Source organism: Prionailurus bengalensis, chromosome F2 (genome assembly GCF_016509475.1).
Source record: "Prionailurus bengalensis isolate Pbe53 chromosome F2, Fcat_Pben_1.1_paternal_pri, whole genome shotgun sequence".
NCBI lineage: Eukaryota > Metazoa > Chordata > Mammalia > Carnivora > Felidae > Prionailurus > Prionailurus bengalensis.
The window spans coordinates 66770531-66797864 of NC_057353.1; the positions used below are offsets into that span (position 1 = coordinate 66770531).

The 27334-nt window shown below is 43.4% G+C and overlaps 1 protein-coding gene across 2 annotated transcripts; it reads left to right on the top strand.

Annotated features, from left to right (window-relative positions):
- The first annotated feature begins 6184 nt into the window (after positions 1-6184).
- Positions 6185-25949, top strand: NTAQ1 (N-terminal glutamine amidase 1). Of its 2 annotated transcripts, none has more exons than XM_043601698.1 (6): positions 6185-6435; positions 11783-11882; positions 12966-13016; positions 19212-19360; positions 20278-20402; positions 24997-25949. In XM_043601698.1, the coding sequence occupies exons 1-6, from the start codon at positions 6347-6349 to the stop codon at positions 25104-25106; spliced, it is 624 nt and encodes a 207-aa protein (XP_043457633.1). In that variant the 5' UTR covers positions 6185-6346; the 3' UTR covers positions 25107-25949. The 2 variants fall into 2 exon arrangements, with proteins under 2 accessions (XP_043457633.1, XP_043457635.1); XM_043601700.1 differs by lacking the exon at positions 24997-25949 and adding an exon at positions 20897-21000 and having other exon boundaries at positions 6227-6435.
- The last annotated feature ends 1385 nt before the right edge of the window (positions 25950-27334 follow it).

Below are 27334 nucleotides of genomic sequence, written 5' to 3' on the forward strand. Positions count from 1 at the left end.
AGTAAACACCAACTTGGACAGGGATTTCTTTCAGGAATGTTGTAAATGTGACCTTACCTAATTCAATAGCTAATCTCATTGATTTCTATTAAAAGAAAAAAACATTAATCGCATAGAAGCGTGTGTGTGGGGGTCATAGTTGCCATTTGCCATTTTTTAACTACTCTAAATTTAAACAGACACATCCACATCTATTTCAGAGATTTTGAGTGGGTCTGGGTTAGTTAGGGTCCCACCTCCTTTTATGGAAATCCTACGGGGACAGATACTTCATTTCCCTGTTAACCTGGCAACTAGGACTCAGGCATGTGACCTCGGCTCAGTCAATGGACGGCTCCCACCTCAAACCTTCATTGCCTCTTGAAGGAGTGACCCAAAGACGCAAGGGCAGAGATTATTCATGCAGCAGCAGATGGTACAGAGACAGTGGCATTAACGGTGGCATCCTAACCAGCCAATTCTTGGAATTTTGGAGAATTAGATCAGCGTGACCTGGCTGTGCTTCCTCTCCTCCAAGCCCTGCCCAACCTCCCTCTTTCCTATCCTTCCAGTAAATTTGATTTCTTGTTTCAGTTAGCTAGAGATGATTTCTGTCATTTGCAAACAAGAACTCCGTATGGTATAGAGGCTTTGAGTCAGAAGGTAAAATTTTACCTGTGGTTTCCTACAATGGACACTGACGAAAAGAATATTGGGAGGCCATGTGAGACACCCCTTTCAGATCTGGGGGATAGAGGGTTGGGAGAGCGGGTATGCAGGCACAGGAAGTGAGCTGGGAAGAGATCTCATAATTTTGTGATGTGGTTTTCAGACTTTTTCTCTTTATATCAGCGTCCCCTGAATATACTTCAACTTCTCAGTTTTCCCACCTAAGGTGTGGTACACAGCCCTGAGTCTAACATCACAGGCACGGGCTGGGCCTTGCAGAGGGCCCTGGGATTACTGCCTCCTTCCCACCCCATTCTAAGTAAGATGAGTGAGTAAATAGTAGTATTGCATTCCAACCCAGCCCAGCTCCTCACCCCTAATGGCGAGGTGCCCCCCCCTTTCCAGCTCCCCCTGTATATTGCCACCTTAGTTAGCACTTTATATTGAAATGGTCCCTTTAACACAGGAAAGTAGTAATCAGAAAAAATAACAATGGGAACTCCAGGGGTGGGTTTTTCTGCCTATTTCTTTTTTAAGTTTATTTATTTACTTTGAGAGACAGCGCAAGCAGGGGAGGAGCAGAGAGAAGGAGAGACAGAATCCTAAGCAGGCTCCGTGCCATCAGCGCATAGCCTGATGTGGGCTCAAACTCATGAACCGTGAGATCATGACCTGGGCCAAGATCAGGAGTCAGATGCTTAATCGATTGTGCCACCCAGGGCTTTTTATTTTATTTTATTTTATTTTATTTTATTTTATTTTATTTTATTTTTTTCAGGGGCCTTTTTAAAAAAATAATACTCAATGTAAAAAAATATGATATTTAAGTGTATTTCTTTCTCTTACTAAAAAAAAATTTTTAATGTTTATTTTTGAGAGAAAGAGAGAGCATGAGCAGGGAGGGGCAGAGAGAGAGGGAGACCCAGAAACTGAAGCAGGCTCCAGGCTCCAAGCTGTCAGCATAGAGCCCTACACAGGACTCCAGCTCAGGAACTGCAAGTTATGACCTGAGCCAAAGTCAGATGCTCAACTGCCTAAGCCACCCAGGCCCCCCTAGGCCTATTTCTTAAAAGCAAAACAGCAACATAGGGGCACCTGGGTGGCTCAGTCAGTTAAGTGTCTTTTTTTTTTTTTTAAGTTTATTTACTTATTTTGAGAGAGAGCACAAGCGGGGTAAGGGCAGAGGGAGAGAATCCCAAGCAGACTGCCAGCACAGAGCCTGACATGGGGCTTGAACCCATGAACCCTGAGATCATGACTTGGCTTAGCCAACTGAGCCACCCAGGTGCTCCATCTCTTGATTTGGGCTCAGGTGATGATCTTACAGTTTGTGAGATTGAGTCTTCCATCGGGCTCTGCGCTGACAGCAGGGAGCCTTCTTAGGATTTTCTCTCTCCCTCTCATTCTGCCCCTCCCCACTTTGTGGGTTGGGTGTGCATTCTTTCTCTCTCTCTCTAAATAAACAAACATTGAAAAAAATAAAAGCAATATAGTGACATGCATCAAGAGACCTGGAAAATATTTAAAGCCATTGGCCCAGGAATACCACTTCTAAGACTCCATCCTAATGTTATCCGAGGCATATACCAAGATTTATGTACAAAAATGATAAGTGCAGCTTTATTTACAATAGGATCTGAAAACTAAATATACAAAAGTAGGGGAAAAGTTAAATGAACCATAGTCTGTCCATGCAGCTCTTTGTGTTGAAAAATTTGACTTTTAAGACTTTATTTATTGACTTAAATTTTTTAGAGAGAAAAAAATGGAAGGGGGGGCGAGGAAGAGACTCTTAAGCAGGCTCCATGCTAAGTGTGGAGCCCAACATGGGCCTTGATCCCGTGATGCTGGGATCATGAACTGAGCTGAAATCAAGAGTCGGTTGCTCAACTGACTGAGCCACCCAGGCACCCCAAGACTTTATTTAAAAAAATTTGTTATTACAAAGTAATACAGTTGGACGACATGGGGCTTAGGGGCACCAACCCCAGTGCAGTAAAAAATCTGCATATAACTTTTGACTCCTACAAAACATAACTACTAATTGTCTTCTGTTGACCAGAAGACTTACTGATAATATAAAGTCAGTTAACACTTATTTTGTTTATTATAGTACTATATACTGTATTCTTATGATAAAGAGAAAAGAAAATGTTAATTAAGAAAACCGTAAGAGAAGATACATTTGCAGTACTGTAAAAACTGCGTATGAGTGGACCCACGCAGTTCAAACTTACGTTGTTCAAGGGTCAACCGCACATGTAAAAACGTCGAAGCAGCACAGAAATGTAAAAAATAAAGGTACAAGTTGATCTGTGTGATTGCTATGAGGAAAAGGGAGTTTTCTCTTTCCACTGGGGTTGCCAAGCCTGGAAAATATGAATATGGGGCTGCCAGTAGCCGTCCTCCCCACAGCAGGAAGTGAAGTCACCTCAGGATGGAGCCGAGCACTGAGAAGCACACTGTGAGGAAAGAAGACCTGGGGAAGTGGATTCTGCTTCCGGTCCCTTGAGACCCTGGTTTCTGCAGCTCATCTTTTGACTCTGAGAGCCACTTCAGTGTCCTTCCCATTAAACAAGCTAATAAACAGCCTTTCTGCCTTGACTCCTATCTGAATGAGTCATGACTGATACTGGGCCAGCTGCTTTGTTAGAATCAAATTATATGGTTTATGCTATAATTCTAGTCTAATGATCAATTAATTCTTTCAACAACATGAGATGAGGTCCATTTGGCATGAAATGGGCTTGGTAAACCACTAAAGGCCCCTAAATTATCACCTCTTCTTCATGGTCACAATTCATCCTGGGAATAGGCATCAAGTTCACAGAGTATAGCATCTGGAATACATATTTTTCCTTTTTATGAAACTCAAGACAGCAAGTATTCATATTTAGTCTTATGTCATCTCCTCCAACATATTTTCTCCAAGATCCATAATAAAGGCTTTGGGGTCATAATCTAGAGTGCTTTCAGTATGCTGGGATGTATCTCATCTGGGTCCAAAGATTTGTAACCCTGAAGAGTTGTAACCCTTGTAAGGCAAATTGGTGCTTTCTGCCACTGCACCTATCTTTAATTTCCTCTCACCGCTGTTTCCCTTATTCTTTACAGCCTGAGGGTCATTTTCTTTGATAAAGAAGAGAGAAAACACAATCAAAATAGACTGTTGGTTTTCTTTCACTTACATGGTCCCTTATCACAAGGTCCCAGGTGATAGTATTATCTTTCTTTTTCTTTTCTTCTAGCTCTTAATATTGAGGATTAAAAATACCTCCTCCCCCAATTTAAAAAACTCCTTTTGTGGTTAAACCTCAATGTATCATGTGCTGCCTGCTTCTCGATCTCCCCTTTCACATCTGTGGCCCTCTTATGCTTTCCTTTGTTCTGTGTCCTTTTCTGTAAAACGCAGCCCTTTGGTATCCTTATTTCATTGGGTTTTGGGTGCTTTGAGTGCACTCTTATTTCTTCCTCATCTAGATCATTGGAGTTTACAGGTCAGAATCTAGTTCTAAGCATTAGAACCTTATTCCTCTGAAACCATATTGCTTTTTTATAGTCTCTACTATGAAATCACATGAATTTTAAAAATGATCTATATTTTTAATCAAAAAGTTCTTATAAGAGAAAGTTTGAAGCATATAGAAGCATAAAGAAAGCACATTGTAGCAGAGACTCCTGGCTCTTCTTTACCCCCTTCTCTATTGTTTGCCCAGCAACTCAGACTTCTCTGCTATCTGGTAGGCAACCCAAGCCTTCAACTGGGTGCATACCCCTTTCAAATTTATCTTTCTTGAGTACTTGTCCTCAGCCCTAGGTACCATAGTTTCCTTATGTCTTTTGGTTTCACTTTTATCATAGTTAATTCTTGAAATTCAACTTCCCTTAAGTAGAGAAGAGGGTAGAGGGAGCAATCACCAACCAGTGGTGTAGGGATACCTTAGGACTCTGGGAGCCAGCTGGGGTAGAAGGCTCTCAGAGTGCGTAGGGGGAATGGAAGGGTTGTTGTCTTGAGTTTCATAAAGAGAGGCTTGGTGAAGGACTGATTGGTCAGCATGTGACCGACCGTACTAGCCACAGATAACTGTGCACAGGACAGGGCTTCTCTAAGAAGTATGGGCAAGTGGCTGCCTGCAGGCCTCACAGGGGAGGGGTCTGGTTTCTGTGTCAAGAGGGCTGCAGGAAGGTTATTGCCAAACTAAAGCTGTAAGGTCACAGAGGCCTGAGCCCAAGGCTGGGGCAGACTCCACTGGATGTTCTCAGGACCACACTCCACAAACTCTTCTACCCTCCCAGAAACTGCAGAAAGCTTCTTCCTCCAGCACACTTTACTGAGAAGGCTTACCTTGGTGCCCACTTTAAAGGAGAAATGCTTAAAGGAATTCTGTTATTTATCATAGAGCCTATATTGAATTCAGAGCAGAGAGGCAATAAATTGATGACTTACCAAGGACTTATGCTCAAAGTCTTTAGGATTTATGTGTGGGCTTTTGAACTCATGAGACTGGAAAAACCTGACTGCACATGGCCTATAAACCAACTAAGAATTTCAGTTTTCATAATGGGAAATACCCTGATCAGTTACATATGTTCATTACAAATATAAGACCATGCAGAAGGCTATTAAGTATAAAGTGATAAACTCATCATAAACACTGTTTTAATAATGTGGTGCCTTTCCTTCCAGATTGCCAGCAAACATGATTATCACAAAATGAATGCCATAGGAACTCTTTTTAAATTTTTTAAAACTTAACTCTATCAAGGGATCAACATATCTTCTGAGTCAATACACATAGTTCTCCTATTAAAATCAAATGTTACAACACGGTGAGATTTGGGGGTGCTATTCCTCTCTAAAACCGCCCGATGCGGACATATTTGGAATTAACTCCCCCTCCTTCCCCGGGCTTTCGCGGCTTCTAGGATAAAACTGCTAAAGGTTCGTTTTTCACATACACGGTTCTCTTATTTCACTTGCTTTTCCGCATCTCCTCTGGTTCCTCCACAGCCGGCAACCTCAACCCTGGGTTGGAAGAGAGTTTCACACGCCTCCGGGGCACTGTTGAAGCCGAGTTCAGGATAGGGCGATTTGCAAACTCCACGCCCTCCCCAGACTCCAGCAAGACACCCGCAGGCGACCTCTGTCCTCCCCAGCTGACCGGATCCTCAGGGTTACCGGCCCCCAGAGCTCGCCCGGCTCCGCCCCTATGGACCCGAGCTCCCCCAAGGCCGCTCGCCCTTGCGCCACCCACCTGCTCTGGCCCCGCCTACCCGGAATTACACAATCCTCCGGGTCCCGGGATCCGCCCACTGGATATCCACGCCTTTCACCAGCCCCCCGCCCCCGGGATCCTCCCACTTCGCTCTAGCTCCACCCCCCCGGAAGAGCTCGGCGTTTCCCGCCCGGGCTCCGCCTACCGGTATCTGCTAAAGCCGCGTAGCCGCGGGCTCCATCCACCCGGAACTTGCACCTCCCTCCTCAGCACTGCGCGCCCGGAACCTGCGTCGCTCGCTCCGCCCAGACTCCGCCTGCCCAACCTTGGCTCCACCACCCGGGAACTGCACCATCTGCCCCGGGCTCCGCCCCGAAAACCCTCGCGGCCTGGCGTGCGCCGGCTCCTCCCCCGAATCCTGCACACGGGGCTGGTCCAGTGGGTCCGCCTCTGGCCTGTCCCCTGGCCGAAGCCAGCCTGCCATGGAGGGGGATGTCCCCGCCGCTGCAGCCGCCTGCTACCAGCCGGCCAGCCCCCCGCGGGATGCCTGTGTCTACAACAGCTGCTACTGGTGAGGGGGCGCGGGTGCAGCCCCCGGCGTCTCCCTGGCTCTCTGGGTCTTGGCGTGGCAGCCAGGCCCCGCCTCCTCCCGGCTCCTCCCCGGGGGTTCTGGGCCTCGACTGGCGGGTTTTCTGGCTTGGGGGATGAAGGGAGAGGGAATGGCAGCCCTCGTCTCTTGAATGGAGTGTAGACTTTGGATGGTGGGGGTGGGTTGGGCGGAATTCCCAGGAATGGTAGGGTCGGTGGTGCATTACTAATGCCGGCGCTTTTCGCTTGGCCGTTTCTCAGCAGATCTCAGGGTTTGGGGGCCTGGAAGGGGAGGTGGAGGCGGAGGGTGGAGCGTAGAGAATCTTTGCAAATTACTCCGCTCAAGCCTTTGTGGTTTCACACTGATGGGAAAGTCATTTTAATTTTGGAAGAGAGTGGAAGAACGGAGATTTTGCAATAACTTTCCCAAGGTCATTAGCTAATAGCATCCAGGAATCCAGTTCAGGCCTTCTTGTAACCAGAAACCATGAGCTTAACCACCACGTTGTCGTTATCACACCCGTTACATTTACATAGCATTTGCTACATGCCAAAACATTGTTTTGTTTATGTAAACTAATTCATTTGAGTCCCACAATTATCCTAGGAGGTAGCTACTATTGTTACCCCATTTTAAAGATGAGAACACCCAGGCACAGAGGGGCGCAACTAATTTGCCTAAGGCCACATATCTTGTGAGTGAAGGAATGGGGGTTTACCTGCAGGGTTTGGCTCTGGAGTCCACACACTATACCCCTATTCTAGGCCACCTGTGTGGCTGAATCACCACTCCTACCTTTGTCTTTTCCACTCCCACACCTATCCTTACCTTCCCTGAGTAATGACTTCTTCCCCAACTTCCAGTCTCTGCAAAAGAAACCTTAGGGCCATCTAAAATTACCTTTCCCTCCTTTAGCTGGTCATCAGACTGCCATCACCAAGAGTTTAGCGTTCGTTCAGCTCTGACTGCATGTCAGGGCCAATGCTAAATGTTTCCCTCCATGGCTAGGAGATAGGTTTTATCATTTACCTCATTTTACTAATGAAAAGACTGAGCCACAGAGAGGCTGTGTCCAAGATCATACATCTAGCAAGAGACAGTGCTGAAACTGGAACTTCTGTAATAGAGGAGTCCATGCTTCTTCCATATATATATATATGTTTATTTTTGAGAAAATGCACATGCAAGCGGGGTACGGGCAGAGAGAGAGGGAGACAGAGAATCCGAAGCAGGCTTGAAGCTGTCAGCACAGAACCCAATGCAGGGCCCGAACCCACGAACAGTGATCTCATGACCTGAGCTAAAGTCAGACACTTATCCAACTGAGCCACTCAGGAACCCCCAGGAGTCCATGCTTCTTAGTTACTGCACTTTGTTTCTGTCTTACCTCTCACCTAAATCCTGTTCTTGTCCCTAATGCCCACTCATTGTTTTATGTATTCAGTCAGTAAATGTTTTTTAGGCAATTGGATCGTGTGATGCACCATTTTAGGCCCTTGGAATACAGCAATGAACAGAGTAGACAAATTCCCTGGTAAGATCTCATGGTTCTTCTGTTTTGGTTCAGGGAAAGCAAGCAAAGCCAAGTAAACCATATTTGGGTGGTGGTAAGTGTTACTAGAAAAATAAAGCTAGGTAAGAGACAGTGATTCACTATTTCATAATGGATATTTAAGGAAAGCATTGTTGATAAAGAGGTATTTGAGCAGAGATCTGAAGGAAAAAAGGGTGGGGGCTTTGTGCATTTGGAAGAAAATCATGGCAGGTGGGGGAGCAGTTGGTGCAAAGGCTCTGGGAAGAAAGTGTGCAGGAGTATTGTAGGAACAAGATGTCTGGCACAATTGGAGTGGAGCCATCTGGTGGAAGAATGGTAGGGGTGGGCTTCTCTTCAGTAGATTTCTCCTTTAAGTTCCTTTAGCCATTGGCCCCGGGCCCTCCTTGGCTATCAGGGGCCTGTTCAGGTCCTTCCTTACAGGCCTCTGCCCAGATCTCTCCTATCCCCTCAGGTCCTGAACCTTAGCGGGCTTCACACTGCTGAAAGCCTTTCTAAATTCAGATGAGCCCTAGATTGCCTAGGAGCTTGTAAAGCATGCACATCATAGGGCTCCACTCTAGAGAGTCTGGATGTGTGAACTCTACAGTGGAGGAGTCTTAACGCTGGTTCATTGATCCCATTTCGAGGAATACAGGCATAGACAATTTTGTCTCCTGAGCATTGCATGTCCTTTAAGATCTGGTCACCATGTGTTTCTCCAAACCCATTTTGAACCTGCCTACTGGGCTCTACCCCAGGGTTTCTCAGCCAGGGCTTTGTCGACATTTTGAGCTTGCTAATGTCGTGAGGGGGCTGTCCTGTGTATTGGAGAGTGTATAGCAGCATCCCTGGCCTCCGCCCACTAAATGCCTGTAGCACCCTCCCGCAATCTGTGACAACCAAAAATGTCTCCAGATAGTGCCAGATGTTCCCTGGGGAGCAACACTGCCGCTGGTTGAGAAGCGGTGTTCTACCCTGTCAGAACCTTTAAGGTAGGTTCTGCCGTGAAACCTTGAAATAAATGCCTCTTCTCTGCTTCAGTTAGCTTCTGTCAATTGTTACTTATCTATTAAGACTCAGCTTAATGCTGATAGTGGTAACCAATATTTGTATGGCACTAGGTTCTTTATAGAGCACATCTGATTCTGTTGTGATTGTTTTGTATTCTTCAGATGTTGGCTGAGTGCCTGCTGTGCCCCAGGGGTCCTTTCCTTCTGCCTGCTTCTCTGATCTCAGCCCACCACCGGTAACCCTTGCAGAATCTTATTTTAATGCTGCTCTGTTAGACTTTCTGCTACCAAAATAATCATCCAGTAGGTTGGAACATTATTATCACCAGCCCCCCCTGCTCGTTTTTAAAACCAGTTAAATGGATGCTAGGGCTTACACCCAGTCTGTGCTCTTCCTGTTCAAACAGCAACTCCCAGCATTTCCAAGTATAAGGCCCTCTTTTTTTTTTTTTTAAACATTTATTTATTTTTGAGACAGAGACAGAGCACGAACGGGGGAGGGTCAGAGAGAGGGAGACACAGAATCCGAAACAGGCTCCAGTCTCTGAGCTGTCAGCACAGAGCCCGACACGGGGCTCGAACTCACGGACCGCGAGATCATGACCTGAGCCGAAGTCGGCTGCTTAACCAACTGAGCCACCCAGGCGCCCCAAGGCCCTCCTTTTTAATTTTCATTTATTTAATTAAAAAAAATTTTTTTTTACTGTTTATTTTTGAAAGAGAGAGTGAGTGCGAGCAGGGGAGGAGCAGAGAGAGAGAGAGAGAGAGAAAGAGAGGGAGACACAGAATCCGAAGCAGGCTCCAGGCTCTGAGCTGTCAGCACAGAGCCTGATGCGGAGCTTGAACCCACGAACTGAGAGATCATGACCTGAGCTGAAGTCGGATACTCAACCGACCGACCCACCCAGGCGCCCCAAGGCCCTCCTTTTTTAAACGTCAGATGTTTCTTGAGATCCTCCTACATGATATTAATTGTACTTTTGAAAAAAAAATTGATGATAAAAAAGGACTATAGGTTCAATAACTCTTAACATTTAATTTTGTCCCTCCGTGTAACATTTACACATATTTGAAAAATAAAAGACAAAGTATGTCCAGCCGTATACGTATTCAGACTGCCAACAGTTCTTGGGGTATACATGGATTCTCGAAGTCTTTGTGTTAATTCTTTGCTCATCCTTGGGACTGGGAGTGGGGGAACAAACAAGGAGAAACCACTGACCTATACCTCCCCAATCTTCCTGTGTGCCTCAAAATTAATGACTCCCTCTTCTATGCATCTTTTATGGCCATCTATGATGCTTGCTTATTTATGGATCTGTATGTCTCCTCTCACTGTCTGTGAGCTCTAATTTATCATTATATCCTCCAAGCACTTAGCACAGTGCTTTTTACATCACAGGCTCTTGAAGATGTTTGTGAGCAACTCCAGAATTTCTGCAGGCTGGACAAACAAATGTCTTCTGAAAACTTGGTCTTAGAACATCCAGGTTTAAGAAAATTTAGTTAATACATGGTATATGTCATATCGAAACAGTACATTTTTGTTATTCCATACTACATATCCTTTGGAAGTAGTGAGTGGCAATCTCCTGTTTTTACCTCTATCACTACTTTTTCTGTGAGTTTTCTTAGGTATTTTAGAGAAAAACAAAATCATAGGAAAAAAAACCACTCAGCTTTAGTACTTTACATGTAGTTGTATGGAGCGTTGCGACAGGTAGACAAGGTCAAAACTGTGAATTGAAAGTTTGTATTGCCATAAAATGGTGGCATTCATCAGTGCCATTCATGCCTGCCTTCATTTTCAGGTAGCGTGGTGTAGGTGTTTGGAAATTAGGCTTTGACAGATTGAGTCACAAGTATGAGCTGAGTACTGATGTAGCTCATTTTGAACAAAGGTGCTCTGTGGCTCATTAGGAAAAGATAGCAATCCTGAGGCTGAGCTGTGAATACAGACAACAATGACTGTTTTTGTCTGTGTGGGCATGTGCCTGTGGCCATCAGGATGGCTTGGTTTCATGCACTGGGCATTGATTTACTTAGGTGGTTCTGACTACTGCTTTAAATATCTGAAGACCTGTCACGTAGAAAAGAGATTCACCTGGGGCAGAAGTATAAGAAGATGGGGTTCAGCACAGTATGAGAAAGAACTTTGTAAAAGTCAGGGCCTGACTTGTACCAGAGGGCCGCAGGGAATACCACTCACAGAGTCTCCCTCCGAAAGAATTCCTAAGCATATCACATAGCTGCCCCTGGTCTTTTCTAGCCGGAAGCCCACCTGCTCAGAACACTCATCCTGCCCCATTCCTAAGGGGAGCAGTGAACCAGTGTTGACTAAGATTTGTCAAGTGTTTATAATGTGATGTGATTATCCCCGTTTTACAGATGAGAAAAGCAGATACTCAGGTGACGATGTCTAAAGTTTCTTACCTCGTAAGTGGCAGAAAATTCCATAAGTGGAATCCACTTGTATCTCAAGCCCCTGGACCCAAAACTTGTGGAGTATCGATGCAGCATTTTATCAGTTGTAAAATGCCTCCATGTCCAGAGCAGTGCTGGGGCAGGTAATGAGCACTGTGTTAGCAGAGAGGTCAGCACACGGTTAGGTAACACCTTGTTGAGGGTGTTTCAGAGGAGGCTCAAACTTCAGCCCTTTGCTGGATGAAATCGTGTTTAAAATCTCTTCCAACTGTTTTATGTCCTCGTCAGTCTTCTGTTCAAATTTGAATGACACAGAGTGTTATTATTTAATTATATTGATCAAACTATTATTTTGTTTCAGTGAAGAAAATATTTGGAAGCTTTGTGAATACATCAAAAACCATGACCAGTATCCTTTAGAAGAGTGCTACGCTGTCTTCATATCTAATGAGAGGAAGATGGTAAGTTGGTGAGTGGTTGCAGAAAGAGAACAAGAGATTTAGAATGACAATAGAAACTCAATATAGTATGGGGTTAGCACCATCCTAAAATCTGCTCTATAAAATACAGCAACATTTTAAAGTTTGTTTTTAGAGAGAAAGAGACAGTGCTAGCTGGGGAGAGGAGCAGGAGAGGGAGACAGAATCTTAAGCAGGTTCTGTGCTGAGCATAGGCTTTGATCTCATGAGCATGAGATCATGACTGAGCTGAAATAAAGAGTTGGAACCTTAACCAGCTCAGCCACCCATCTGCCCCTAACATTTATTTTTGAATGAGATATTTTTTCCTTTCAGAGCACAGTTGAATTAGAAAAGTTTAATCACTTATTTGTAGGTCAAGAAATAGATGATGGTATATTTACATAGATTAAATCCCTTTAGGTATTAGGTTAGAGCTTTTAAAATTGCTGAGACTAGAGCCACATACTGTCAGGTTTGTCTCTGGAGTTTAAATAAACTAATGGTAAACTTACATGAGGTATTAAAAAAGCAAGCCTTTAAAAAAATAAAGGAAGCCCTTAATATTTTGTGAAGTATTTTTTTTTTTTTTAAAGATCTGATTTTTTAAGTAATCCCTGTACCCAGTGTGGGGCTCGAACTCACAACCCCGAGATCAAGAGTCACACGTACTACCATTTGAGCCAGCCAGGAGCTCCATAAAGCACTTCTGTAAGCATCATTTCATTTGATGCTAATGGAAACATGGTGAAGTAGGCAGGGTTCAGATAGTTGGCTCCATTTTATAGATGAGGAAATAGAGACCCATGGAGGTCCCATGAATAATGAGGGGAAAGCAAGACTTGAATCTGCCGGCCTTCTGATTCCCGGTTGAGGCCTCTTTCTGCTTTCCAAAGAACATCAGATAATTAATTTTTTGCGTTTTCATTGTTAAAGACACTTGGAAGGATTTAGATTTCTTCTTCATTCATTCTTTTACCTTGATTGTTTGTTGCTTGGAAATATTTTTAATTTATGTATTGCTTTAAAGAATTCAGCAGTGGTTTAACTGCAGTTGTGGCTTATGAAATTGATTGTATTTTATAGATACCTATTTGGAAACAACAAGCAAGACCTGGAGATGGACCTGTGATCTGGGTAAGATGGTCAATACAGAAGCCTCTGGTGCATTAGTACTTGTAATCCCTGAGTGGTTTGGTAAAGCAGAAGTGACAGGGCAGTAGAGACTGGCTCTGATAATTATTAATAATTGACCTTTTGGGAATAGATGTTATTTTGTCTAAGGTAGTACTTACAGACATGTTTTCATTTAATTTTATTATTATAGGAAAGATTTTATTTATGTATTTTTTTAAGTTTATTTATTTATTTTGAGAGAGAGAGAGAGGGAGAGGAAGGGAGGTAGGAAGGGGCAAAGAGAGGGGGAAAGAGAGAATCTCAGGCAGGCTCCACACTTTCAGCAGGAGCTCTATGTATCGCTTGAACTTATGAATCATGTGATCATGACCTCAGCTGAAATCCAGAGCCAGATGCTTAATCAACTGAGCCACCCAGGCGCCCCTATAGACAGATATATTTGTGGTCTCCTAGACTCTTACTCATTATACTGGAAGGAACTTTAGCAGTATCTGGTTCAGCTGCACTTTAGAATTATCTGCATATTGTGTTAAAACCATAGGTTTCTGGGGGCGCCTGGGTGGCTCAGTCCGTTAAGTGTCCGACTTCAGCTCAGGTCATGATATCTTGGCTCATGGGTTCGAGCCCCACATCGGGCTCTGTGCTGACAGGTCATCCTGGAGCCTGCTTCAGATTCTGTCTCTGTCTCTCTCTGCCCCTCCCCTGCTCGTGCTCTGTCTCTCTCAAATATAAATAAACAAAATTTTAAAAAATGTACGTTTCTGATTTAGTTGATCTAGATAGAGAAGGGTTCAGGAGTTAGTGTTCTTAGCAGACTCCTGAGTGACCATGTATGACTAGCATTTGAAAAACCCAGATCTACTCCAACCGTTTCATTTTTCAGGTGAAGAAATGAGCCCAGAGGCCAAAGTGAGAAGCTCAAGGTTATCTAGCTGATCAGTGGCAGGACTAGGTCTTAGGCCCAGGCCCTTTATAGTACACATCTATGTGTTACATTAACCTATCCCCTGAAGAATTGCTGGGGCTAGTAACATGAAGATAAAATAAAAGAAAAGCTTGTTTCTGATACTTATTTAAAATAAGATATCGTTCGAACTGGCATCATTTTCCTTTATTTAACTTGTATTTACTGAGTGCCTGTTATATGCCAGGCACAAGATAGGCCAAAATCCCTGGCCTCACAGAGCTCACATTCTTGCCTCCTTCACCAGCGGGTGGTTTGCTGCTCTAACATTAAAGCCAAAATCCAGTTTTGGCCCAGTTAATCCAGTTAAGGCCCAACTGGGGTTGACTCCCAGTACTGCCACTGGTGGCTGTGTGAGCTGGACATGTTACTTGCCTTCCTTGTGCATCGTCCTCCTCTGGTTAGTGGGGTAGTGAGTCTTTTAAATGAGATAATGCGTGTGAAGCATTATGCTGGCACGGGGTATGGTGTCTGGTTCTGGTGCTCGAGAAGTGTTAGCTTCCCTCGTTAGCAACGATGGCTACAGGACCCCTGTTGTGCACTGTCCATCGGCCCTAGAGGTCGTCTCCATCGCTGAACCACTCAGCTGATTTTGAGTCACGGTCTTCTCCTTTTAGACAAACTTGAAGAGAAAGGGCCTCTGGTCATGTCCCCCTAACCCAGCATCTCACGGCAGCCCAGGGTGGGGACTCCTCTTGCAAGAAGTCGTCCCCCCCCCCCCCCCATCCTCTGGCAGATGTATCTTTGCCGCAAGGCTGTCTTGTTGTAGGAAGTGGGTAGGCGGCCCTGAGTGGGTGGAGACACCCAGTCCCAAGAAGCGGATCACCTTCTATGTGGGTTTCCCTCCCCGAGCCCAGCTTGGTCTTTTCCGGGCATCTGGGCAAGCGCTGAACCCAACTCAGAGAGTGAGGCTGCTCCCGCTTGATCTGTGTTCCTTGACTCCACGTCTGTGCTTATAAAGGCGACTTGGAGTTGAGGCCTACTTTCCATCTCAAGTTCATCAGCCATCTGGGATGTAGGAATGTGGACCCAAACTAAGTGAGAGATTGTGGGTATTCATTGCTTATACGTTTCCACAAGCTGTACTTTGTTGCTGGAACACTGTCCCCTCAGGCAGGACTCAACAGTGGCAGCCTTTCCTCAGTGAAACTCTTCCTTGGCTGTTGGGCCCCCCTCCCCTCTGTTTCTTGGTTGGCTTTTATAAATTTTTTTTTTTTTTTAATTTGAGAGAGAGAGAGAGCTGGGGAGGGGGGCAGAGGGAGAGAGAGAGAGAGAGAGAGAGAGAGAGAGAGAGAGAGAGAGAGAATCTTAAGCAGGCTCCATGCTCAGCATAGAGCCTGACATGGGGCTCAGTCCCTTGACCGTGGGATCATGACCTGAGCCAAAACCAAGAGTCAGATGCTCAACCGACTGAGCCACCCAGATGCCCCCCTCTTGGTTAGCTTTTAAAAAGTTTTTACTTACATAATCTCCTTAATTGTCTCAGCAACACTGAGGTGGACATTGCACTTAGCTCCATTTTATAAAAGAGGAAGGGGAGGGGCCAAAGTTTGACCAGAATGTCTTCGCCTGCAAGGCTCCCTGCTGTCTGCCATCATCACACTGTCCCTCCGGTAGCACTTGGCTGTTTCACACTCTGCTGCGGGGACTCCTTAGGGTCAGGACTTACCTTTCTCATCTTTGCATCTTTGATATTTTAGTAGCACTGTTAACTACAAGTAAAAGGGAGTGTGCACTTCAAAACCCCTGTACTACGAGGTAGAAGATGTCAAGAGAGAAACAGATTTGGGACAAGGCCAGAGACTGCTTCTGGCAGGAAGTAGGAGACTCGTGGGAAGTGAGCATGTGAGCGGGCGCTCGAGGGATGGGTATGGGGAGAGAGGTGAAAAGGTTGCTGCAGAAGGATGGGAATAACACATACACAGCCAGGTGTGGGCTGGAAGGTGGGTTGCTCCTACTTTATTTCTCTGGAGGGCAGGATGCATTAAGGGGAGTGCAGGGCAGAAGCGTCCATTTCTGATGCTATTTCTGCTTTATGAAGATAGCATTGGAGCCAAAGGAAGCTCTTAGGCTTTGATGGCACAGCATCTCCAGTCTTAATTAATTCCCCCCTCCCCTCCATAGGGTCGATAAAACAACGTTTGAGAAAGTGCTCTTTAAGCTCCGAAGTACTAGAAATATAAGGTGGTGTTACTTATGTGGTACTAATGTGATTGAGCTTTTTATCTCCCAGTGCTGTTCTCTGTGAGAGCGCTTTTCTTTCAAGGGACTCAGAGCATCAGACTGCCCTCCTGCCCCTCGATAACTTCCCTGACATCCCTTCTAGCCATTAACTGGTGTTGGACAGTGCCCACCGTCTGGGAGTGAGGGATACACCATGGCTGAGCCACAAAGGAGAAGCTGTCTTCATCTTTCCCCTAAATGGCTACAGATTAGGGCTTGGCTGATTTAACAACATCGTATAGTCCTTCTTTCCCATTCTAGGCTAGCCCAAGCCATCCCCTTTGTTAAGTTTGGAGGATATCCTTGCATACTTTTTCCTCAATGCGTATACATGCACGTGTACTTCAGAATGTACATGTGTATATATACACAGAACTTTTTATTTTATTAAAATCCAAGTTAATATATAGTATAATAATGATTTCAGGAGTAGAATTTAGTGATTCATCTCTTACGTGTAACACCTGCTGCTCATCCCAAGTGTCCTCCTTAATGCCCATCCCCCCACCAACCTCCCTTCCAGAAACTCTGTTCTCTGTACTTAAGAGTCTCTTATGGTTTGCCTCCCTCTCTGTTTTTATCTTATTTTTCTTTCCCTTCCCCTATGTTCATCTGTTTTGTTTCTTAAGTTATACATAAGAATGAGATCATGTATTTATCTTTCTCTAACTTATTTCCCTTAGCATAATACCCTCTAGTTCTGTCTACATTGTTGCAGATGGCAAGATTTCATTCTTTTTGATCACCAAGTAATACTCCATTGTATATGTATACCATATCTTCTTTATGCATTCCTCAGTCGATGGACATTTGGGTTCTTTCCATACTTTGGCTGTCGTTGATAGTGCTGCTATAAACATGGGAGTACATGTGCCTCTTCAAATCAGCATTTTCTATATCCTTTGGGTAAATTCCTAGTAGTACAATTGCTGGGTCATAGAGTAACCCTATTTTTAATATTTTTGAGGAACATCCATACTGTTTTCCAGAGTGGCTGTACCAGTTTGGATTGCCACCAGCAATGCAAAAGGGTTCCCCTTTCTCTGCATCCTTACCAACATCCGCTGTTTCCTGAGTTGTTAATTTTAGCCATTCTGACAGGTGTGAGGTGGTGTCTCATTATGGTTTTGATTTCTGTTTCCCTGATGGTGAGTGATGTTGAGCATCTGCATTCTTTCATGTATCTGTTAGCCATCTGGATGTGTTCTTTGGAAAAGTGTCTATTCATGTCTTTTGCCCATTTCTTCAGTGGATTATTTGTTTTTTGGGTGTTGAGCTGGATAAGTTCTTTATAGATTTTGGATACTAACGCTTCATCTGATATGTCATTTACAAATATCTTCTCCCATTCCACTGGTTGCCTTTTAGTTTTATTGATTGTTTCCTTCACTGTGCAGAAGCTTTTTATTTTGATGAGGTCCCAATAGTTCATTTTTGCTTTTGTCTTCCTTGCCCCCAGAGACATGTCTAGTAAGAAGAAGAACCTTGCTCATCTGAGGTCAAAGTGGTTGTTGCCTGTTTTTTTCTCCTCTAGGATTTTGATGGTTTCCTGTCTTATATTTAGGTCTTTCATCCATTTTGAATTTTTTTTTGGATACACATAGCTTTTAAAAAATAACACGTAGTACATATTTGCAGTTTATTTTTCCTATCCAACTATGTAACATACCCTTTTTTCCATTTTCTTTTTTTTTTTAAATTTTTTTTTTTTAAATTTTTTTCAACGTTTTTAATTTATTTTTGGGACAGAGAGAGACAGAGCATGAGTGGGGGAGGGGCAGAGAGAGAGGGAGACAGAATCAGAAACAGCCTCCAAGCTCTGAGCCATCAGCCCAGAGCCCGACGCGGGGCTCGAACCCACGGACCGCAAGATCCTGACCTGGCTGAAGTCAGACGCTTAACCGACTGCGCCACCCAGGCGCCCCTTTTTTTTTTTAAATTTTATTTAACGTTTATTTATTTTTGAGATAGAGAGAGACAGAGCATGAATGGGGGAGGGTCAGAGAGAGAAGGATACACAGAATCTGAAACAGGCTCCAGGCTCTGAGCTGTCAGCACAGAGCCTGACGTGGGGCTCGAACTCACGGATTGCTAGATCATGACCTGAGCCAAAGCTGGACGCTCAACTGACTGAGCCACCCAGGCGCCCCCCGCCTTTTTCAAAATTATTTTTATTTTATTTTTGAGAGACAAGAGAGCATGAGTCGGGGAGGGGCAAAGAGAGAAGGAGACACAGAATCCAAAGCAGGCTCCAGGCTCTGAGCTGTCAGCACAGAGCCTGACATGGGGCTTGAACTCACAAACTGTGAGATCATGACCCAAGCTGAAGTCGGACACTCAACTGACTGAGCCACCCAGGCGCCCCCCACTTTTTTTCCATTTTCTACATAAATTTACCTAAATCTTTTTAGTAGCTGCGTTGTGGTTTATTTCTCTCTAGTGGACTTTTGACTGTTTCTGAATTTTCACTATTATAAACAGTGCTGCAGAGATTTTCTTTGCATATATACCTTTACATGCATATGGCCATTTTATCTGTTGGATGGATTCCTAGAGGTAAACTTGCTAGGTCAAAGGGTATACATTTAATATATATGAACATATTCAGTGCTTATTTAAGTGTTGCCTATCACCGGATGTTTAGTCTTTTTTTAGGGATTAGCATTTGCTTTATTTTGCTATTATAAGAAGAACTGTGTTAGTTTTGTATTCATTTTTAATGGTTTTATATATATATATACATATATATATAATGCATTTTATGTTTTATATGTATTTGTATATAATATATCTTATATATATATTTTATATGTACCATTTTAATGGTTTTATATATATGTATATATATAAAAATATATGTATACATATGAAACCATTAAATGGTGTATGTATAAAATATATATAAATATATTACATATAAAACATAAAATCCATCATTACTGTAACCTATAACACTGTATTCACGATGGTGAAGTAACTTGGTTAACTTCAGCAACTTTTATTTCTAGGATTACCATGTTGTCCTGCTTCATGTCTCAAGTGGTGGACAGAGCTTCATTTATGATCTTGACACTGTCCTGCCATTTCCCTGTCCTTTTGACACTTACGTGGAAGATGCATTTAAGTCTGATGAGGACATCCATCCACAGTTTAGAAGGTGAGGAGATTTAGGATGGATTTACCTACTTTCTGAAGTTAAACCTTGACAGTTGTATGGAGTGTGTGTGTGAGATTTTGTGGGGTTTTTTTTGGCATTTGTTTTGCAAAGATCACTTGTTTTGGCATCACTATTGAGTTGATACTTGAAAATGATGTGCTACTCAGAAGATTCAAAGTGTTTTGAAGTTTTAAAGGTTGTCCAACATATAAAGGTTGACATCTTTTGAAAATGTGTGTGACGAGATCCCAGGTGTCTTCTGAAAGCCAGTTTGGGGATTTCTCTCGTGTGTGTGTGTGTTTGTGGGTATGTGTGGGTGTGTGGGGTGTGGCCTTAATGAGGACACAATTGAGAGGTCTGTGATGGTGGTGCCTAAAGGTTATGCCCTTTGTCCCTGGCATACAATCGAGTAAATAAAGACAACTGGATGTATTTCTGTGCCTGTGTAGTTTTTTTTATTTCAGCTGATCCTTTCTTGTGGCTTCTTTAACAGGTTGTAAAGCTGCATCTATATTTGTGTATTACTGGTAGTACAAAAATGCCTGGGTACTTTCGTGTATGTCATTGAAAATGAGTCTGTATAAAAATTGAGTTAGAGGGGCGCCTGGGTGGCTCAGTCGGTTAAGCGCCCGACTTCAGCTCAGGTCATGATCTCGCGATCTCGCGGGATCTTGCGATCTCGCGGTCCGTGAGTTTGAGCCCCGCGTTGGGCTCTGGGCTGATGGCTCAGAGCCTGGAGCCTGTTTCCGATTCTGTGTCTCCCTCTCTCTCTGCCCCTCCCCCGTTCATGCTCTGTCTCTCTCTGTCTCAAAAATAAATAAACGTTGAAAATAAAAAAAAATAAAAAAATAAAAAAAAATTGTTAGAATTTCACTGGGAAACCTTGCTAATGTAAATGAATGTTGCTTTATTTGCAGGAAATTTCGAGTGATCCGTGCAGATTCGTATTTGAAGAACTTTGCTTCTGACCGATCTCACATGAAAGATTCCAGTGGGAACTGGAGAGAACCTCCTCCATCATATCCCTGCATCGAAACTGGAGGTGAGCCAAAGGTGCCTCCTCAGAGAGGTTTCCGGTCACCATGCACATCAGCATCGCCCCTTAACCAAGGACAAAAATTGTGTGTTGGTATTTGTATGAAACTCCCTGAGTCGTAAGAAGATGAGAGGGAGCATAGATGTGTGTATCTGTTAGATTCAGGAATCGAAGGCCAGAGAACGGGACTGGAAGGCACAAGACCTCACGGCAGAGGGGAGGTGTGCAGAGCAGAACCATGATACTTGCACACCGCCAGGGTGCTGGTTGGTCTGCTGCCAGGACGCTGGGCTTCAGGAGGTCTGTGGGCTTGTCCTTCAACACTGGAGCTAGTAGCACCTTGCCTTGGTGGGGTTTTCTGTTAAGGTGACAGCAGCCCCTAGGGCATCCTTGCGGTATGTGAGATGTCATTTCCCTGGCTCTCTGATAAGACCTGCAGTAGAAGGAAGGGAGAGCCAGCAGATTTTCTTGTACCACTCATCTCCTTTATGTGCTTTTAGGCATCAGTCCAGTTAATAATTTTCTGAGATTTAAGGAGATAAAGAGTTCTTCACCCTGTTCCTGTTGTTTGGCGTTGGCACGAGCTTGAAACATTGTAAGTAATTCACACTGTCGCCATTTCTTGCAGAGGCCATCCCATCCCGTGGATGAGCCTTCTGTGTGAAATGCTCTGTCAGCTGTGCAGCGTGCCAGAAAAATAGGGCAGTAGCATTCGGAGCTCAGCAAGGAAGAAAGTAAATATAGTTGGTGTATCTGAACACCAAAAGAGGATTCGACTGATGTTTGAGGCCCTCTGTGAAAGGCTGTTAGGATTTTAAAAATTTATCTCAGAGCTGCTTTTCGGTCCGCCAGCCTGCTTCCTAGTCTGGGCGTCAGAAATGGGATCGCTCCTGGGTTGGGAGAGGGCATCACAGGTCTTCCTTCTAGTCTCGGACAGCCTGTCATATAGGCTGTGGTCTGGGACAGTGTGCCTTCAGCCACCCCCCGTTTCTCTTCTAGACGTGAGCACCGATTCAGAGCCAGCCCATGGCAGGCACTCCGTAAACACCAGCCCGCCAGCCCGAGCCTCTTCCGGTCATTCCTTTTGGTTTCGATGACTGCTGCCCAGTAGATGCTATTTTGTGCTGACCGCTTTACGTATTTGCTTAGTTTTTACCACAACGCAGGCCAACTTTAATTTCCTCACTTGATAGATGCATGCATTTAAGTGCATTAAGGTTAAGTGAGCCCTTTGCCTCTGATGCACAGCTGGGGAGGATGAGGAGGGGGATGGTGGTGTCTCTTTCTGCCTTGTGTGTAGTTAGTTCATCAGGGACCTCCTGAACTTGAGGTGGAAACAAAAGAATCTGCTCTGAAGTGTGGGGTAAACTGACGGGTTCTTCATGTCATAATTTAACCACACCGTGATGTTCTGTCAGGTGGTAAATTAATGACTTCAAATCCTGTGTTTATCAAAGGAATGTATTTGAAGTTAGGATAAGTGAGATTTACGTGTAGCTAATTGGTAGTGTTTTATAAAAAATCAGGATAAAAAATGTTTCAAGAAAATATCCAACTTTGGAGTGTTTATGTGGCTCAGTTAAGCATCTGACTGCGGCTCAGGTCATGATCTCTCGGTTTGTGGGTTTGAGCCCCACATCGGGCTCTGGTGACAGCTCGGAGCCTGGAGCCCACTTCAGATTCTGTGTCTCCCTCTCTCATGTGTGCTCTCTCTCTCTCTCTCTCTCTCTCTCTCTCAGAAAAAAATTAACGTTAAAAAAAATTTTTTTTTAAAGAAAGTGCCAAATTTTAATGCATGTTTTAGGTACTTTAATATATATCAGCTTCACTCAGAACCCTGAGTTTAGTTGTGGAATTAACTCTTATGACTTAAAGTTTAGTACATTTGATATGTAGAATATTGGGATAATATGTTTAATAATTTTGGTGGCCATGTGTCTGCAAGATCGCTGTTTTCTTTAAAAAAAATTTTTTTTAATGTTTGTTTATTTTTGAGAGAGAGAGAGAGAGAGAGAGAGAGCGTGAGCAGGGGAGGGGGCAGAGAGAGAGGGAGACACAGAATCCAAAGCAGGCCCCAGGCTCTGAACTGTCAGCACAGAACCCAGCCCAATGTGGGGCTCGAACTCACGAGCCATGGGATCATGACCTGAGCCGAAGTTGGATGCTTAACCAACTGAACCACCAGATACCCCATCTTTTTTTTTTTTTTAAGTTTATTTATTTTGAGACAGAGTACATGGGGGGAGGGGCAGAGAAAGGAGGAGAGAGAAAATCCCAAGTAGGCTTTGCACTGTCAGTGCAGAGTGCAGGGCTCGAACCCAGGAACTGTGAGATGACCTGAGCTGAAATCAAGAGTTGAGTGGTTAACTGACCGAGCCACCCACACACCCCAAGACTGCTGTTTTCAACTCCGCGTTTAATGTATTTTAAAGAAAAGATCTCTTTTTTTTTTTCTGATGAGAAGGAAACTGAAATTCACGGTCATATTGCCTTGCCCTGAAGGGTCAGTTCCAGCACTAGCCACTGATGTCTCAGTTTTAGAAGACATTTTCTTAGGCTGAACTATAGAGTACACCAAATTTCCCCCTCTCTTTCTAAGTCCTTTCCTGCCTCTGGTCCACATACACTTCTCATCCTCCCGCTTCTAAATGTATGGTAACACTGGCCACTTTGAGCCAAGCTGGAGGACCGGTGTTAAGTAAACAAACAGAAATGTTGTAGTGCCTCGTGGGGAGATTAGAGGCAGATGTTTATTTGTTTTTGCCTTGATCTTTAAAAAATTTTTATTTTGGGGGCACCTGGGTGGCTCAGTCGGTTAAGCGGCCGACTTCGGCTCAGGTCCGTGAGTTCGAGCCCCGCGTCGGGCTCTGTGCTGACAGCTCAGAGCCTGGAGCCTGTTTCAGATTCTGTGTCTCCCTCTCTCTGACCCTCCCCTGTTCAAGCTCTGTCTCTCTCTGTCTCAAAAATAAATAAACGTTAAAAAAATTAAAAAAAATTTTTTAAATTTTGTTTTTATACATTGATCTTGTACATAATGAATGGTTGCAGATAGTAGTCATTTTTTCTCTGATGACATTAAAAAGTCTTAGAAAACAAAACAAAAAAAGGGAGGGAGGAGAAAAACTCTTAGAAAACAAATAGAGATTTTTTTAAAAGTAGTTTGTTAAAAAAGTTCGCAGACTTACTGGGCTCTAATGGAGTTTGACACCTACCCAGGTCAGCAAGAACTTCCGCCCCATCTCACCTGACAGATGCTGTCTTACCTTTATTTCCAGTTGCGTTCCTAGCTGTCTGAGGACTTCAACAAAAGTTGTGTATTTAGCTTTTTTATTATAAGGGTATTAGCGAATCTGTTTCTAGTTTTCTATATCCTAAGTGCTTGCTTTCATTTTTAAAGATACAGTGTTGGGTAACGTATACTAGATTTACATGTTTTTCTTCTTTCAGTTCTTTAAAGACGTCTCTCTTGTTTTCTGCATGCACAGGCTCTGATCTCTTATTCATTACTCTGAATATAGTGTGTCTTTTTTTTCTCTGAATATTTTTTAAGGTTTTTCTCTTTATCACTGGTTTTTAGCAATTTGATTATGATGGACTAGTGTAGTCTCCTTTAGGCTTATTCCACTTGAGTTTGTTTTTTTTTTTTTTTTTAAGATCTTTAGATTGATGGATTTACAGTTTTCATCAAATTTGAGAACATTTGGCCATTATTTCCTCACATTTTTTCTGACCCCCTTTTAAGTTCGTGTCCTTCAGCTACACATTGGTTAGATGGCTTGGTATTATTCTCAGAGGTCAGTAGGTCTGGTTGTTTTTTTCATACATTTTATGTATGTGCTTCATTTTGAATAATTCTTTTATTTTGTTGCAAATTCATTGTTCTTTTTTTTTTTAATTTTTAAGTTTGTTTATTTAGAGAGAGACAGCATGGGTGGGAGAGAGGGAGAGGGAGAGAGAATCCCAAACAGGCTCCGCACCATCAACACAGAGCCTGATACAGGGCTTGAACTCACGAAACCATGAGATCGTGACCCAAGCCAAAACCGAGAGTCAGATGCTTAACCGACTGAGCCATCCAGGCATCCTGCTCTTACCTTCTGCATTAACTACTTTGTTGTTAACTTCATCCAGCACATTCTTTTCATTTTACATATTTTATTTTTTTTATGTCTAGACATTCCATTTTGGACTGATTTAATACCTTTCATTTCTCTCTCTCTTCATTATGCTCCTGTTTTTCTCCAGCCTTTTGAACATAACCCAGGATATTACATTTAGTTGTCCCGTCTCCTCAGTCCCCTTCAATCCCTGGCAATTTCTTTGTTTTGTTTTGTTTTGTTTTGTTTTGTTTCCTTTTACAACTTTTACACTTTTGAAGCGTCAGTTATTTGTAGACTGTCCCTCACTTTGGGTTTCTGTGATGTTTTGTCATAATTAGATTGAGGTTATGCATTTGACACAAGAATACCACAGAAGTGATGTTGAACCCTTCTCCATCTGGATAATTTTCCCTTTTTTTGGTCTTCTGAGTTGTTGTATTGCTGTTAAGCCAATAAACCAATTGTGTTTTCAGTGAACATTTCTTTCATGTATTTTTTAGATTCCAAAATGAACCTGAATGATTTTATCAGCATGGATCCTGAGGTAGGATGGGGAGCTGTCTACTCCCTGTCTGAATTTGTACATCGGTTTGGCAGTCAGAACTACTGAAAGGGACATCTGGATGTAAACTATGGAGAAATTCTAGGACATGAACAGTCCATCTCTTCATTTGGGACAGCAAACACTATGGTACATTTGGCTTGGAATTATATTTTCTTCTTTTAATTCAGTTGAGTTGAAACATGAATGAACAAAACAATTAATAAAAATAATTTTTTTGAGGGGCGCCTGGGTGGCTCAGTTGGTTAAGCTTCCGACTTTGGCTTAGGTCGTGATCTCATGGTTTGTGAGTTTGAGCCCCGCGTCAGGGTCTGTGCTGACAGCTCAGACCCTGGAGCCTGCTTTGGATTCTGTGTCTCCCTCTCTCTCTCTCTGCCTCCCCTCCCCGACTCATGCTTTCTCTCTCTCTCTCTCTCTCTCTCTCTCTCTCTCTCTCAAAAATAAACATTAAAAAAACTTTTAAAAATAATAATTTTTTTGATATGTCAGATTGAAACTTGATGCAGTGTCTATTTGCTAAGAAATTCCAATGCTCATTTGTTAAAACATGTGACGACTCATGCCAGTCATTCCTTCTGTTATGGTATAGATGCGTGTATTTCGTGTCTGTTTTGGATGTTTCGTTTCTCTCCCATTGCCCTGTCAGCTCCTTGAGGGCAGGGCGGTGGCTCATTGCTCTATGAACCTCTCATGCCCCTAGCAGGTGCCCATAAAATGTTTGCTGGTGATTGTGCTGCTGCTTGAAGAGGGCTGATACTGTGAGCTGAATCAGCAATAAGTATTAGTCTTTTTGGACTACGATGTTCTTCAGAAAAGACTGCAGCCCTCTCAGGCTTGAGTGTTACTTGGCCTATTTATACATGTTTTTAAATAAAATTGATTTGAAAGTAATTTTGTTTTGAAGATTTTGTGTTGATGATCTGAGATAACCAAGAGTGTCTCACTTGTAGATGGGGACCGCTGCTTTAAAATACATGCATCAATCTCCCTTCTTGAAGATGTTTTGGAAATTTGGCTTTCATCGTATAATTCCACATAAAAGATGTTTGGCATTAAACTGGCATGGCATATAGCACCAACTTGCATGCGGGTCTTTATGATTCTACTATAACAGTGAGCGATTTCTTAAAGCAAGGATGTCTAGGTTTTTGGTCTTAGACGAGTTTGCTGCTTATTGAGAAACTTTCATTTAATGTAGATCTTCTGCCTTGTGCTGTGGAGGGACAGCTCAGTTGTCACGAATCAGTCAGAGGAAATGTCATGTATCCGTTTGGTACAGCTGACCAGGAGGATTCTGGGAGAAAGTGAATGAACTTTTGGTAAGAGGAATGCAAACACAACCTCAAGTTATTTTATAATTTAGAACCAATTATAGACCTCGCACGTACATATCTTTGACTTTTCGATGGTCACTTAAAAAGCATATGGCTAAAATGAAGATGATAAATTTTGGTAGCTCTATGATGGAACTACTTTGTCTTGAGCAGAGAATTTCAGAGGGACCAAAGATTGTAATCAGATTTACAAATTGCATTTTTGGAGGGTTTTGTTTTGTTTTGTTTTGTTTTGTTTGCTAATTTATGAGCAGGTTTCCAATCTGGTATTCATAGTTGTGTCTAGTACAGACCAATCAGACAATGTGTGTGTGTAAGTTTAAACTTCCCAGCCACCTTTGTCTTGAAATTGAAAACCCCTTCTAGCCAGTGTTGGGAGCAAGGCTTACAGTTTTAAGCCTGTTAAAATGTCCAGTGGTCATAATTTTGAGTTGTTAGAAGGAATAGAGAACGTTTGTTGTCTTTTCTACTTACCACTCCTCACTTCTACAGCTCCCTTTGGGGAATTCATCTTTGTACATTTCATGTAGTCCTTGTGGCCTGTAAATGCAGGTATATATAGCGTAAGCTGGGCCAGGCTTGGAGCCCACTCTGGACAAGTCTAATGACCTGTCACAGTGTTCTCTGGATTTGCTGTATTGATGTCCAGAGAGAGAAAAAAATCTCTCCCTGAGGAGTGCTAAACTAGGGGCCTGGGAGCTTAGGGCATCCTGACTGCCTCTGAAGGGCCCAACTGCAGAATGCGGCCCAGCAGAGCTGAGAGCAGAGCAGGAGCCCTGAGGGCATTTCGGAGCGCCTGGATCTTTCTGTGCTTCAAGTCGGCCACAACTTTTGAACTTCCCAGTTACATAAACTAGTGGATTCCTTTTTCTCTTCAGCTTGTGTGAGTTGGATGGCCATTAGTTTTAACTGAAAGGTGAGTTCCCTTTCAAGACTTTTCTT